At 29.7% G+C, this 16,771-nt stretch overlaps 2 protein-coding genes across 8 annotated transcripts in view; both read left to right on the top strand.

Annotated features, from left to right (window-relative positions):
- The window catches only part of LOC107453300 (cyclic GMP-AMP synthase-like receptor), a 28,499-nt gene extending 22,248 nt beyond the window's left edge, over window positions 1-6,251 (top strand). For all 4 annotated transcript variants that reach the window (XM_016070078.3, XM_016070076.3, XM_016070077.4 and 1 more), the window contains 3 exons: window positions 1,310-1,465; window positions 2,350-2,484; window positions 5,357-6,251. In XM_016070078.3, coding sequence (XP_015925564.1) covers window positions 1,310-1,465; window positions 2,350-2,484; window positions 5,357-5,560 — 495 coding nt within the window. In that variant the 3' untranslated portion in view covers window positions 5,561-6,251. The remainder of the gene's footprint in view (window positions 1-1,309; window positions 1,466-2,349; window positions 2,485-5,356) is intronic.
- Window positions 6,252-7,193: 942 nt separating this feature from the next.
- LOC122272286 (cyclic GMP-AMP synthase-like receptor) overlaps window positions 7,194-16,771 on the top strand; it is a 35,438-nt gene continuing 25,860 nt past the window's right edge. The window contains exons 1-2 of one of the 4 annotated variants that reach the window (XM_071184088.1): window positions 7,194-8,578; window positions 15,231-15,293. In XM_071184088.1, coding sequence (XP_071040189.1) covers window positions 15,261-15,293 — 33 coding nt within the window. In that variant the 5' untranslated portion in view covers window positions 7,194-8,578; window positions 15,231-15,260. Of the gene's footprint in view, window positions 8,579-12,400; window positions 12,580-13,283; window positions 13,364-15,230; window positions 15,294-16,771 lie in introns of those variants that run through there. The other 3 variants (XM_071184090.1, XM_071184087.1, XM_071184089.1) reach the window with 3 other exon arrangements.

Below are 16,771 nucleotides of genomic sequence, written 5' to 3'. Positions count from 1 at the left end.
CAAAAAAAAAAAAAAAAAAAAAAGAATCTTCAAATCATACTTCGTGTAGCGCTATGGTTTGGGGGCTCTAACCTAAGAATCTGTCTATCACGACAGGAAGTTTATATCAGGTTGGCGTGAGAATTCAAAATCAATCAACCAATGCACGAATCAACCAGCCATTGTCAGGATTCGTATCTTGGTCATCTAATCGGAAAGCGAAAGCTATTCTTGTATCAAATATTCTATTTTATTTTATAACCCTTACTAAACAGCCGACCCAATTCAGATTGTCAATGCTCAATTCTGTAGCATTGTAATTTTGAACCCAACCCAGAAGACAAAGAAACTCATGGATTAAGAACCGAAACAAACTGGCATTCATGGTGGACTTTTTCGTAGAACTAACCAATTTGCGTTGTATCGAGAGGAAAATCTGTGCTGATAGGTAGTCTGAGGTATCTGGTACCAAGCGCTCACCAACTGGTGCGAGGGGGTAGCGTTGCAGCACGAATTTGGTTTTCCAAGTAAGACCACAAATGCTCTATTGGATTAAAGTCAGGTGAATTTGGGGGCCTAGACATGACTTGAAAGTTACTGGAATGTTCCTCGAATCAATCCATGACGATTCGACCTTTATGACATGGTGCATTATCCTGTTAGTAAACACCATCCCCCACAGGAAAAACTGTTGCCATGATAGGGTGAACCTGGTCTGCAACTATGTTCAAGTAGCTTACAGACGTCAGGGATTGTTCTATGAGGATTATGGATCCTAATGTGCCCCATGAAAACATTGTTCCTGGGCGAGAAACCATGAAAACCTGGGCGAGCCCATTGTTATAGATGGAGGGCGGTCATAATGTAATGGCTCTTCGGTGTATAAATACTTTTATATTTGAATAAATAAAAAATATACGAGAAAAAAAATTATCTAAGGGTCCCAAAAATTTGTATGGCCTAGGGCCCCGCGTGCGCTTAATCCGGCACTGGCCCTGGGTTCAAGCTTAGAACGGTATAAGAATCGACCAGTCATTACATCCGCGTCACTTCATGAGGGAGAGAAGACTCCATCCCCCAAACCATCCTGATTTTTATATTTGAAACTGTTTCAAAATTAAAGTTGCCCAAGAAAAGCATCTTTATTTTTTTTTCTTCTAACATTAGCATCCTAAGTAAACATTGTGTTATACTGCAATACCTGAAAAGAAAGCATAGTGTTGACGCTTCTATATTACATAATGTTTATAGTCATATTTACGATGTATTTCTTAGATAAACCATCATTTAATTTAATTGAATGAAACCGTCTTCTAACTTATGTTTATAGGCATTTCTTGTTCCAAAACCTTATTCGAGTTCTGCAAAACAGATGCCAATCAATAGACAAGAAGCCAAGTGTTTATGGCGATCTCATTTTCCTGATCCTGAAGAAAAAATTATATATAATGTTGGCTGTGTAAAACCTATTATCAAATTGTTAAAGGTATTTTATATTCTTTTAGCTTTTTTTTTGTTTCTTTATTTGCTGTACAGTGTACAAAACAAATAACGGACCACACTGACTAACTTTTGATCTAAATATCGGATCTTCATATTCTAGGACTCATGGTTTGAGGGGATGATTTCAAATATGTCAATTAATTAATGCCAATGATATTTTAAGTTACGAAATTCGGCACAAAAACGTTCTCTCCTTAAATAAGCATTTTTTTCGACGGATTCAAATTTCTGACCCCCAAATTATGGGTAGCCGCAATCTCGGAACTATGATCCCCATTGGTTTTGGTCAGGACAAATGTACAAAGTTTGAACCCCTTAATGTTATTTTTTTTTGAAAATTTTTCCAAATCTTGAAAACTTTTTAAGCAAATTAAAATGTTTTTACATTCTTGGAATTCAAAATTCTGACTATTATCAAATAAAATAAAAAATATATACATTAAAATAATTTTAATAAATATTTTCACAATTATAAACAAATTATTTTTGTGTGCAAAAGTTTTTCAGTTCGCTTAAAAAAATTCTACAGATATGGCGAAATACGGGAAAAGTAAAGTTAACATTTAGAGGTCCAAATTTTTGACCTCTCTTTCTATTGAAAGTTTATCTCACACATAGCGACTGTTCCTATATTTTGGGGGTCGGAAATTCAAATTCGTGGGGGGAAAATGTTTTTTTATTCAGACAAAGTACGTTTTTGTTTCTGGTTTCGTAAATTAATCTATCGTCTGCACTGATTAATCAGCTTATTTCAGGTCTATCTCTCCAACCATCAAGATAGAGTCCTAGAACATGAAGATTCGATCATTAGAGCATAAGTTATTCAGTTTTTTTTGGCACTACAATTGTGACCTCTTAATTTTTTAGCTACTGAGAGATAAAGAGGACTGGAAGATTTTGGCTTCTTATTACTTGAAGACTGTCGTTATGTGGATGGTTTTAGAAAGCAATGGTAAACAAGACTACTGGAAAGAAGACAAAATGGAGGAACGTTTTCTTGAAGTATTGAAACTTGTTAATCTAATTGACTTTTTTTTTTATTTAGTGTTTGTTTTATGCAATTATTACACGCAGATGCTTTAATTATAAAAGACACAACTCATAATTTTATTTCATTTTTTTATTACAGTAAAACTTCCAGGAAAGACCACCTATGTAACCTCCTCTATTTACGACCACTTTAGGGAGGCACGGAATTTTTTTTACACAGACTTAGTGAAAAAAAACTTTAAGGAGAGACCATGAAAACATCTCCCGGTGACCGGGCAATTCTACGTTTAAATAATTAAACATGAGAAACTATCAAAACAAAAAAATATTAACCAAACAAATATGTACATTAAAATGTATTCAAAATATTTTTGATTGGCTTGTTCTTATTTAGAGAGCGATCTACAACCTCAACATTGCAGTCACAGGGCACTAACGACAATGCTATCAATGATTTATTTTTAGAGTAAAAAAAAAGTTATTTTAGGAAAAACTAAACACTTTATACGTACAAGCTTTTAAAGTTAACTAATTTTTATGATATAAAATTAAATGCAAGCTTAAGCAAAAAACGTAATTGTTTACTTATTGAAAGTCGTTCTATAATTCATAATCGTTAAATTAGTTTTTGCACATAATTATATGAGTTAACATAATTTTTATTGACGCTAAAGTTCATTCATCGATCGGTTTACATCACTCCAACACAAGTGGTATTTCTGCACCAAGAAAATGACACTGAATAAAATTAAAATCATTCGTGAAAAATCATGCTCCTTCGATAACATTTTGAACTCAATGAAGGTAACCCCTAAGAACAACCAACCTCCATTAACGGCCTTTTCACTGTGGGACAGAGAGTGGTCGTTCCCGAGAGGTTTTAATGTATTTTCTTTAAAATAAAGTAAGCAACTTCGCTCATTCATTATTGTAATATATATATATGTAAAATGATGCAGTTGAACCGAGCAGGAAAACAGACACAGGATTTTAATGAAAACGTCGTGATTTGTCATACTTTGTTGAGTGGCAAAGGAAAAGTGTAGTTTACTCCATGAGCGATCAGTCTTTCTGGTAGGAAAATCTTGCAAAAAATCCGAAAATGTCTCTATTTAGGGAAAAGAGCGAAATCTCAGAAATTACTATTGGTTTATGAACTATGTTGATTGATTCCCACGACGCTTAAAGGGAAAAATGTCTTTATTTAAATTTATGCATACTTGGGCCAAAAATAGATTTAGAAACAGGATGTGGCTTTTAAAAGTTTGAGAAAGCAGTTCGATTTGAATAAATAATTAGGATTGAGTTTTATAGTGAAGAACTAACATAAAAAGATTAATAGAAGCTTTTTATGTTACATATATATAATTATAAGTCGATAATTTCCACAAAAAAGGAACATTTTGTTGAAAAATTTGCAACTGTTGTAATTAAATGTATTGGGAGTACAAATTAGTTTGGTCCATTTTTTTGTAGTCAAAAATGCATTTATTTCAGAACAAAATGAATGAACAGATTAATCAAAGTATTGTCTATTGCTAGCTACTACTTTTTCCCATCTCTCAGTCAATTTTCGAATTCCATCCCGAAAAAATGTCTCGCCTTTTGTGGCGATCTAAGTTAGGAGCCAATTTTCGATTTCTGCGAAAGAAGTGAACTGGTGACCTGCCAAATCGTGCTACATCCTTCGGAACAACCAGTAATCAGAAGGAGCAGTGTCCAGCGAATACGGTGGTTGCGGTAAAATATCCCACTTGAGCGTTTCCAAATAATTTATCGACATCAGGCCGACCGTTATTATGCAGAAGAACAACTTTGTCATGTCTTTGCTAGTATTCCGGCCTTTTTCTCGTAATGCACAGCTCAAACGAATCAATTGTAGCCTATACCGATCTCCCGTAATGGAATCACCAGGTTGTAGCAGCTCATAGTATCATCATTCACCTTTCTTGAAACGTCGAAACCATTCCCTACATGATTTATCAGTTAGAGCATTGTCACCATAAACTTCTACAAGCATTCGATGCTCTTCAGTTGCACTTTTCTTTCAATTAAAGCAAAAACATAAAACCTCTCGCAAATGCTGCTTAGTTACCACAAAATTTGATATATTCAACGAAGTAAAAAGCAGGGTTTTTGTATGAAACTCAAAGCGATATAAACTGACTATTATTGACAGATGTTTAATCACTCTGAAACCACCGAAACTAGCTGTCACTATGGAACATTGATAACAGCAGAGCCATCTTTTAAAAAACGGACCGAACTAATTTGTACTCCCAATACGTACCTAACGAAATGAATAATTTCATGGATTTAGGGAATGATCATTTTCAAGACTTGTCTCTGAGCGACTGCGGTTTTTCTAGGTTTTTTCTCACCTTCATTTTTCTATTTTTCGTTGGCAACTTTACGTTTTATATTTCAAATCGCTTTCGTTTTTTATCATTCACGTTTGGCAAGTCTTTAAAATTGGTACCTATTTTTTAGCTCTTGAATCACGTCTATTGTTGCTTCCAATTTGTTTATTTTTGATATGAATGAAATTTTTAATCAAGCAATATCTCCTATTTTTTAAGCGCTTGAATTACGTCGATTGTTGCTTCCAATTTGTGTATGTTTGAAATGAATGAAGTTTTTAAATCGAGCAATATCTCCTATTTTTTAAGCGCTTGAATTACGTCGATTGTTTCTTCCAATTTGTATATTTTTGAAAAGTTTTTAATCAAGCAATATCTCCTATTTTTTAAGCGCTTGAAGTACGTCGATTGTTGCTTCCAATTTGTATATGTTTGAAATGAATGAAGTTTTTAATCAAGCAATATCTTAACCGCTTCAGTTTCTTGGGTTTATTTATTCAATCTGTCTTATTATTTTATTTTAGGCACTCCAAAAACTTGATGCTGCTGTTTCACAAAGAAAAATAACTTACATGTTCAACAAGAAGTATAACTTGCTTGAGAAATTGAATGAACAACAAGCTACCAATATTCACAATCGCTTAGCATTTTTTATTAGAAACATTAAAGATGATCCAAAACGACTTTGGAGTTTTTTCAAAGAAAAACCTGCCTTCTTAAATTCTTGACTATATGGAAAATCCAAGTTATAGGACTGCATTTTGCACATGCCAAAGAAACAACACTGACTTTTATTGAATTTGATAGTTTATTTTGTGAGTTAAATTTAAAACTCAATGCTGCTTGTAATTAAAGAACACCTTGTATATTTGAAATTCTAAGCAATAATTCTGTGTAAAATAAATATGTTCATGTATCCTCACTTTCTTAAAAAATAATTGATTTTATATTCTATTATTTTTAATTTATTAGTACAGAAAACTATGTGTATAATTTGTGTGTGTGTATTTTTTTTTTACTTTAAAAGTTATAATACTTAGTATTATTTTTTTATCATTCCATGTTTTGTAATGATTTTTTAAACTACGATTTTTCGCAATTTTTTATTCCTTGAAATAATTTTTACCATTTTATATTCACTTTCATATTTTTAATGTTTTGATATGTGCTTGAAATTATGTCTTTTTTCTTTCGAAGTATGTCAGTATTATATGTTTCATCTTAGATAATATTAGTCAAAAGAAACGAATAATAATGCAATATTAAATATAATATTCTATTTAATATTGCATTAACTTATAAAACTTTTTTTTTACTATTTTTTCGAAAGTTTTTAAATTTGTCAGTATTACGTATGTGAAGATATTGTTTAAAAAAATTTCAAATTATTTTAATAAATTTGTTATATGTATTGTGTCATTGTTTGAACTATTTTTCATCCTTTCTTTTTGTAAAATATTTTATGTAAGAATGACAGAAATACTTATTAAAATTGCTCTATTTTTATTGCTATAAATTAATTGCTCTATTTTTTAAAGTGTTTCAAAACATCGAAATGAAATTATAGTACAGTTTTATAAAAGGAATAGTATATGAAAAGCGAAGTTTGTATTTAGCTTGAAGGATTGTGTAAGATGCTTATATTTCTTTTAACCTAGCATTTCTAACTTTTATTTTGCTGACGCAAGTGTGCTGTGAGCAAAAAAAAAATATTTTTTTTAATTATTTTTGCATATTAACTTGCAATTGAGAAACCAGCTGAGCCCTCCTAAGATACTCCAGTGCAATTGAGGAGTCTACCTAAGGTATTCCAGTTCAATTGAGGAGTCCACCTAAGGTATTCCAGTGCATTTGAAGAGTCCGCCTAACGTACTCCCGTGCAATTAAGGAGTCATTTCAGTTCAATTGAGGATTTCGCTTACAATTCTCTATAAAACTAGTGCATAGGATAATTTAGGTTATAGAATTTAATACAAAAACATACTTCCACTTTTTTACATACTAACTTGCAATTGAGGAACCAGCTGAGCCCTCCTAAAATACTCCAGTGCAATTGAGGAGTTCGCCTAAAGTATATGTATTTTATTTTATAACCGTCGTTGAACAGCCGACCCAATTTTGGGTTTACGACTACTAATGTTCAACTCCGTAGCTTTGTAATTTTGAACCAATCCAGAAGACTCCTGGATCAGTACTCCCAGAGGTATGATTTGTTATGGGAACATGGCGAACTTTGTGACTCGACAGATTTAACGTGCATCAATCACCATTTACTACACGAAGAGGTCTTCGGCCGGCGGGTCCACCTAACGTATCCCGTGCAATTGAGGAGTCTGCCTACGTACTCTAGTGCAAATATGGAGCCCACCTAATGTACTCCCCGTGCAATTGAGAAGTCTGCCAAAAGTATTCCAGTGCAATTGATGAGTCTGCCTAATGTACTTCCCTGCAATAGAGGAGTTTGTCGAAGGCACTCCCGTGCAATTGAGGAGTCCGCCGACGTACTCTAGAAAACTAGTGCACATAATAAATTAAGTTATAAAATTTGTAACAAAAACTTACCTCTTCCTTTTTATGGAACCATACTTTTATCAATTAAATGAAAGAAAGATATAGCTGCAATTTGAAAATAGTAATTCTTATTTGCTATAGGACTCATTTACCTATGGTTTGAGATGCCTGTTAAAGGGCTGTTCAAATATTACATAAGAATATTTATGAACTCGACCTCCCCTTTATCAGCAAAAATAAGCAAAGCACAAACCCCTCCCTCATTTGACTACAATAATATTTGAATAGTTAAAATATGCCTATTAGCTAAAGCGAATGATAATTTAACTTATAAAATCCGACACAAAAACGTACTTCTTCTGTATTTTTAAAATTTTTTTAAAACGGATTCGCATTTTCACTTCTCGAAATATCTGAGGGGTGGTAGCTAATGGTCTGAATAATATAGCTGGAAGAGTTACTGATGGTTCGAACTTCTTAATACTATTTTTGCGTTATCTTAAAAACTAAATGCATAAATGGAGAAACGCTTGCAAAAAATCATAAGGCTCATTTACTGAAATATAAGTTGATTCATTTTAAATAATTATTTGTTACTTTATTAATAATGTTTCAAGATTTGTGAATTATAATTGAATTTTAAAATAAATGAAGGCTTTTTTTTTGGAGTAGTGGTTAAAACTTACTTAGTAAAATAATGAAGTAGTAGCATGCTTTTACGAGATTTTCCTATTTTATTTTTAAAACAGTGCAGCCTTTGGATTATTTCGACTAAAACAAAATAAAGTAAGGGAGGATCGTCTTCAAAAGGAACAAAACAAAAAAAATAGTTGGACCATCATTCAATCAAGGTCTTTATATGAACACAGTTTTATTTATCTGTGATTGACCTAAATCTCTGTTCCCAAAATAGTCGATCATAGTTCCTTGTTTATATCTTGTGTGATATCAATTTACCTGTTCTCTTATGTCGGCAATAAGTTTTCTATTTAATCATTTAATTTCGGATGTATTGCGGAATTATGTAAACAACAACCTGATCCTGCTTATGAGCAATAAACATGTATTATTCTAAATAGGTTTTGTATTTGAAGTGAGTTGTTTTGTTTTTAAATGACATAGCAACGCCGTTTTTCATTTTAATATTTGTTGTGGCTTTCGCGCTCATCTGCTAGTAAATAAAATGGTTTCTGAGATACTGCCGCTTGAAAAATGATTAGTGACATAGTCAAAAAGTAAGTATATATCTTTTATTTGTTTATTTATTTATTATTATTTGAATTGCGTTTAATAACGTATTTGCTTCTTTATGTTGAAACTGTCCTTATTAAAAATCGAATTAGAAAAGTGTGCTTTATGGAAAAACTTTCTAAAAAATTTTTATTATTAAATGAGTTATTAAATTTGGTATTGTCACAACATTAACTTTTATTTGACGAATTGAAAAATATGAGTAATGTAATAACTGTATACATAACAATCTATAGATGAAATAAGATTTAAAAGTTTCACCCTTGATTTTTTTTTTTCTTTGTAATTTTCTAGTTACGACCATATACCAAAAAAACTGTGGTAATTAAAAAGTTAATGGAATGAGGAAAAAAACTAGAACTGAAAAGAAATTTAAAATGCTTTATTTTGTTTTTGAAAGAAGCAAAGCAAATTAGATAAAAGAGAAATTGATCTCTTAGTCTGCAAATTGACCTCTTTTTTCGTTCCTTAAACATAAATTTCTTTAAAGAAAAAAAGTGACCGTGTTACTATTTTATGGATAACAATATTATGGAATAACAAATAATCCCATAATTGGAATTTCATAAATTCTACAAATCTGAAATTGGACATTTACTAGGCCTATTAAAAAACGGTGTTTAAAATTTAAATATTATATTTAGGTCGTTGGAAATTTTTAATAAATCATGTAAATCAAGCTACAGAATAATAAACGAATAAATAGTTTACTAAAGTTAACGTAAAATTGAAAAGTGTTCTGTTTTACGGGGCCCTTTCTATAGTGCCTAACTGGGTCCTTAAATTCCTAGTTTGGTCTAGGGGTAACAAACCATATTTTACCCCCACCAAAATAAAATAAAAAATACTCAACTTTGTGGGTATAGTAAAGTGGCCTTTATTACCTCGTAGAAGAAACAATAACGAATTTGAAAGTATAAAAAAAAATAGAAATAAAATTAACGAAATATAGCAACTGAAGAACCGGTTCCAGGGCCGGATTAACCTATAGGCACACTAGGCACGTGCCTAGGGCCTACGAAATTCAGGGGCCTACGAAAAACTTGGGAGAAAAAAATCAAAAAAAAAAAAATCAAACGTAGTGGAATCAGAAAAACAGTTTTGTTTTTCTGATTCCACTGCGTTTGATTTTTTTTCTTTTCACGATAAATTTCGNCCGTTTAATTAGGTATGAAATATATTGCGTTATTTAATCATTGGTTTTGTTTATATAAGTTAATTTAGGAATTGTAATTATTTTTAAAAAATAAATATGAGAATTTTGTATTTTTTAAACTTGTTTTTCTTGTCTAAACTTGTAAATTTTTTATTCTTTTAAATGTTATATTTCTATCATTTTTTTTCTCTTTAAAGTTAGGAGTACCTTTCTTTTTTCTCTTACTTTATGCATTACACTTGTCGGTATTGCAGATAAAGTTCGATAAACAAATTCGTAAATTAAAATCCATATTAATAAAAGTGTAAAAAAAAAATATGCAAGAAAATTTCAGCATATATTTAGAAAAGAGGGGAGGAGTGGGGGAAGGAGGGGAGGGCCCAAAAACGGCTATGCCTAGGGCCTACGAAAGGTATAATCCGGCTCTGTGCCTAGGGCCTACGAAAGGTATAATCCGGCTCTGACCGGTTCCGATTATGTTTTGAAGTATTTTTAGAATTACTAATTAAAATTGAGTTTCTAGTAATTGAAACTATGAAGTATATAAATTTGTGATAAAATCATCTTAAATGTAAGTATAATTTATAAATTTACCTTTAAAACACACACAATATTATAAAAGGTGGTCCAAAACTTAAATAAAAAAGGAGCTTTTGATATGAAAATTAAAATCAAATTCATAACAGTGTTGCAAAAATTAACGTCCGAATTTTAAATCAACTTTATTCCTAGCTATATTTTCTATTCAAGGACGGCTTTTGTTACAAAAACTTACCTTTCTGGTTGCTTTCTAATGTTCTTTTTTAATTAACAAGTTCAGAAGAAAATTTTGGTTATAATTTCCCATAACTGAACTAAATCGTTTATCTTAATCTGGTAATATTCTCTTAATAGACCAATAAACATTTCTTAACTGAAATTTAAGTTAATTAATTAATTTTTGAAATCGTGTGCAACTTGCATGATTAAAAAACCAAGAATACAAAACTATACGGTTTTGTAACCATTTACAACTAGCATGGTTCCAAAACCATAAAAACGAAATTTAACTGGTTAATGGAGCTAGACTTTTCGTTAGGTAATGGAGATTGGAGTTAGGTTATAGTTGAGTTGTGTTTTATCAAATGAACTGTGGAATGTGGTTTGCTTGGCTGTTTCACCTTTCGTAAAAAATGGGAAATACTAGACTTTCTGTGTTATTCCGCTTAATGGTGCTGTCATCTATGAGAGTATCGTATTCTAATAGTCCAGAGTCACAAATCGGAGAGTGCAGAACACTTAAAAACTCTTCATGTGTTGAAAGGAATGGAGGAAAGATTGTAGTGTCAACGCTGGGATATCTATTAGATCTTCAATATGAACCAATAACCATTAATTAAAATCATATAATCGTATTTATATACAGAAAATAACTGAACAAACGGAAAGTTCAAATAAGCAGAATTATGAAACTTTAATAATTTCTTTCTCTCTCTCTCTCTCTTTTTTTTTTTCAAAAGAACAGTATATATAATATACAGTAGAACATTTTTTTAAGTGTTTGTGGTCATTTAATTTTTTTCCTTCTTTCAAGTAAAGTGAATTATGTCAAAAGTGCGATTCTGTATTATTTTTCTAATTTAAAGAGAGACATCTTTTTGTACGCGTTTAAAAAACTGCTACTTAAAAAAATGCTTTTAATTTTTTATTTTAACTTAATATTTTTTAATTATAAATTTATATATTTTAATTATAAATTTAAGAAAAATTTATTTAACATTTAGTAACCTTCTTAATTTTTTATCACAGAATGTAAGATAAATTCCTGGAGTTCAAAATAAATTTTAACAAAATAAAAAGACATATTTTTACATTTGTAGAACGCAATATAGTGTTTAATTTTGTAGTTAAAATAATTAAACCCTATTTAATATGCATTTCAATTATGAATCTCCGAATCACGAAGATCAGAACTTAGTTCAAGTATTTATATTATTTTCTTAATGATTGTATTTTTCTTTTATTCCAAAGTTCACTGTTTTTAATTTATTTATTTCTCAATGCATGCTTTTAGATTAGTAAAATTTTAAAACCACTAGTTTTTAATTTATAAATTTGCTGATGATTGATTATGTTCAATTTATTTCGCTTCAAAAATAATGTTATGTATATTATAATAATATTTTAATAATTTTATCACCTTTTATTCATTTAGTTTTTTAAAAACTCGCTTACTTAGAATAGCATTGTTTTTATGCTTTTAGATAAGTTCAAAATTTTGAAACAACTAATTTGTAATTTATTAAAACGCTGATGATTATGTTTAATTCATTTTCCTTCAAAAACTATTTTAAATATATTGTAATAGTATTTTTGTAATATAATCACATTTCATTAAAAAAACTGATTCATTTAGAATGGCTTTAGATAAGTTTTTATGCTTTTGGATAAGTTGAAAATTTTGAAACAACTAATTTTTAATTTATAAATTCGCTGATGATTATGTTTAATTCATTTTGCTTCAAAACTTTTTTTAAATATATTGTAATAGTATTTGCTTTGACTTTTTTTCATAATTTTAATAACAGATGACGCCACTGGTACTATTAATCAAGAAAGATTTTGTTTTGTTATTTTTTTTCTTCCCTTTTTCAATTTCAGTTTAGATTTTATTCGCTATTTTGGTAGACGAGTAATATTTTATGTTTTGGCAATATGGCCATTGAAATTTTATTCGCTATAATATATTGGTATAATACTATACAATTTATAATTCAATTAAAAATATTTCAATGCTATCTACAAGTCATGCTCTGTTAAATCAATCAAGGAAATAAAAGTAAATGTCCGGTAAGATTTTGAAAACTTATTTGTTGTGCTAAGTTGTCATTATTTCCATTTTCTCACATTATATTAGTTTCTATAAATTTTTATGATATTCTATTTAATTTTATGATTTTTCCATTATATAATTTTTTGATTTATTTAAGGTTCATTCCAGTATTATTGTTTTATTATCACATGTCATTATTTTTTTTTAAACTTATTTATTTAGAAATACTTTTAGATAAGCTTTTATGCATTTAGATAAGTCGAAAATTTTGAAACATTAAAATTTTTATTTCTAAAGTTGCTGATGATTGTGTTTTAGTTTATTTTAACTATTTTAAATAAATTATAATAATTTCATCACTTTTTTTTAAAAAAATTATTTATTTAGAAAAGCTTTAGATCAGTTCTTATGCATTTAAATAAGTCAAAAATTTGGAAACAATTAAATTTTAATTTATAAATTTGCTGATGATTATAATAAACTTGTTTTGCTTCAAAAATAAATTTAAATAAATTATGATAGTATTATCATAATTTTATAAAATTTTATTTTTGAAAAAGAAAAACTGATATATTTAAAATGGAGCCTGATAATATTTCCATAAGAGATTAATAAAGATTTCTTTTCTTCATTGAAATTTAAACAATAGAAACCTACGTTTGCAATTCTACTTTAACGCATTTGAATTATCATATCTTATGTGTCTCTAAGATAAAATTTATCGTTTTCTAAAAACGAAACATTAAGTTGATAGTAAAGAAAGGAGAAAGCTTAAAAATTATTTTGTGTGGCCCACAAAAGGTAGGTTTTATGTGTTTATCTCGTAAGCATTTTTTTTACTCGATGAATTTATTATGCCAATCATTATTATTTATTTGGCATTTTGGTCGATAATGTTAGAAAAACCTTAATATCATTTACAAATCCTTTTTCAAATATTTTTTCCTCTAATTTCTTTATCGTGCTTAATGTAAGCATCTGTTCCTTTTCTTGAACAGAGCTATTTACTTTTAAACACTGCCTTCTTTTAAACAGTCTCTAAACTTATTTCTAATCAAAATTAAAGCTATAATGACAAAACACGTCATAGAACAAGTAATAAAAAAATCATTACAGGCTTTTACGGTATCGTGATATGTTCCGTTTTTTAAATATTATTTTGAGAAATTCAAATTAAATTTAAACATTATGTCTTTTTTTAATACATGTTTGCAGCTTTTAATATATACAGAGATGCCAATTGCACCGGATTCAACAAAGTTTAAAAAAGAAAAAAAAAGCGGTTGAGATCTGCAGACTAAAATTTTAAGATTTACGCAAGTTTTGCCATCTTTTTAAAAAGCTCAAACCGGATTGGTTGCACGACCATGATTGGTTGAACCTTATTTATATAGGTTGAAACAAGAAAATAAATCTTCGACCTTATAAAAAATACTTAAAAAAATATTTGTTATTGAATATTTATATAATTTATTACATTGTTATTTTCTTTAGTGATTTATCTGACCGTCTGAGGTTGTAAAGCCTGTGAATACACTGTTATTTGAACTGTGTACACTGGAAGATTCTTCTAATAAGTTTTTTGAGTTTTAATTGCTATTTTATTCATCTCCAGTCGAAACGAACCCCTGTGCTCAGTACAATACCAACACTTTGTCATTGTGTCAATCGTAACACAGTGAACAATTACCTGGATTTAAAAATAATCCTCCGTACTAGATGAAAAATTATTTAAAGAATATATACTGTGTTTCTTGATAAAAAGAAATATGTCAGAAGTAATTTTACTTGTTAATGGGACTTTAGACAGTTCAAATATGGAGGGTTTTTATCTCTATTGTATTAAGTTTTTCTATTTTTTTATTTTTAAAAATTTCAATATAAATGTTAGGATTTATATCTGACAACATCTAATCTCTCCCACACTCCAATTTTTTTTTTCTTTTTAAACTTGCTGTCTCCCACTTTAGCGTGAGCTTATTAAGTAAAGATCTCGAGGTGAAAATATAACACATAATATAATACAAACGAAAATCAGTTGCCGAAAATCAGGAATAAAATACTCAACAATTTGGGAAAATCGTCAAGGCATGAATTCTCAAATGTATGAATTCTCTTGCTGGAAAAACTACATATACTAGCGATAGATGATGATGATGATAGAGGATAATTGATAGATGATGATTATTATAACTTACAGACTATCTTGATGAGTGAAGAAAAATACAATCAAAGATGATGAAATATTGTATTTAGAAGCAAAAAATTGTTTGTTTAAAAAGTTGGTATTTTAAAATAACTTTCACAATAGGTCAAGTGAACATATTTGGAAAAAAAAACACATCATATTGTTACTGTTGCAAATTTACAGATATGAGTATAATTTTGTAAATATTCTTTTGTTATGAGACTAAATATCAAAAACGGACTCTAAATAAACAGTTAAATTAGAAAATTTACTAGAAAGTCGCGTAATTCTAATGTAATTCAAGAGAGAAAATAACGCCATATGTATATATTTCTTATGAAAAACTCGGTTTTGTTACATTTTTGCCGACGTGGCGATGCTTGGCGACCATTATCATTAATTCTATTTTTTCATACATTCTTATTCTTAATTAATTATTAATTCTGAATTTGCTATAACAATCCAAACTTTGACTTGTAGATTTTCGGCTGAAATACAACAATATTTGTAATGGGGTCGTTTTGGAGTGAAGAAAAAAATGAGGTAAGAAATTATATCATTTTTTTGCTAGTTTATGAATTGGAATGTTTACTGTGAAAGGAGTCAATCAAAAGAGTCGTAAAAGAAGCCGACTCTTTGAATAACATTTAATCTTATGATCGGATTTTTACTTACTAGCATGCAATCTCGATTCTTTGCGGGGCGTATCTTAACTATACCAATTATTAATATGAAAAATTTTAAAGTTACGAAATCAAACACAAAATTGTAATATTTTTGAAGGATAAACATACTTTTTTTCCCGACAAAATTGAATTTCAAACTTTTAAAAGATTGCAGGGGGAATAGCCGCAATTAAAAAAATAGGATCCCATCAGCAGTCAAAACTTTGAGCCACCTAAAACAAACTTCACTATCCGCGTATAATAACCTCTGGAAATATTTAGACAATTTTAAAAATATTCGCACACAATTATAAAATTCATTTATCCAATGACAATTGCATAAAAAAATTCATTTTTATAACCATTAATTTTTTAAATTATAACGTATGAATTTTCTGATAACATATAATTTTATTTAACAAAACTCAAACAGAGTTAGTCGAAGAGCTAGTAGGAAATAAAAATTTGAGGCATCTTTAATCGGCGGATGATGATGAGGCAGGATCGGCGGAAGGAGAAAGAAACGCTTCCGCGAGAATATACGTATTCGAAAGAGTTTGTATACGTGCTCATACGACATGTAATACGAGAGTACCATATAGCGATCACGCCGGCATTATTTTGGACTGCTAGAGTCGGTAATTCTCGTTTCGTTTTTGAAAACGTGCTCCATGAAGGGATAATCGTGTGATCATGTATGGTCCTGAAATGGTTATTTCTAGGAATTTTCTTGAATTCTGGGAATTTTCCGTCGCCTGAATGATTCACTTTGTCGCCGATGTGATGCCTGTATTGAAGGTGGGGACCGCGCATTTGATCATTTGTTGTTAAGTTTTAGTTAATAAATATTATTTATCCTTTTTTATTTTATTGTAATATAATCTTTCTTTTCTCTCAGCAGACGTTTTCATGACAATTTTATCTTTACTTTCCAACCATAGTAAAATTTGTTTGAATTGGTAGATTAAATTACAACTTTCAATTATGATGTTGATCATTACTTTTGTAACACCCTGATCGAAAGAGTTGATTAGAAAAGTGATTTAATTTCTTTACCGACTTAATCATGCATTCTAACCTGTTTAGCTTATTAATATCAATATCTTATCAAGCATTTTTTTAGCACACTGTTTCAAAGTTATATTACATGCAGAGGTTTCAGGAAATGTAATTTAATGTAATAAAATTTTATTATATTAAGTTCTTCACGCTTTTCCGTTACCATGGTTATGGAAAATTGTGCTTTTTTTTTCTTGGCAGTACGTTTCAGTAAGAAGAAAGATTGTACTGTCGCGTGGGAAAAAAAAACAAGATCAGCTTATACCATTGTTGAGAATGCCTCGATCCCCCCTAGCG

The sequence above is a fragment of the Parasteatoda tepidariorum genome, chromosome 8, assembly GCF_043381705.1.
Source record: "Parasteatoda tepidariorum isolate YZ-2023 chromosome 8, CAS_Ptep_4.0, whole genome shotgun sequence".
NCBI classification, from domain to species: Eukaryota; Metazoa; Arthropoda; class Arachnida; order Araneae; family Theridiidae; genus Parasteatoda; species Parasteatoda tepidariorum.
Note: the sequence above shows the minus strand (reverse complement) of the source record. Positions and strands in the feature narration are given on the sequence as shown.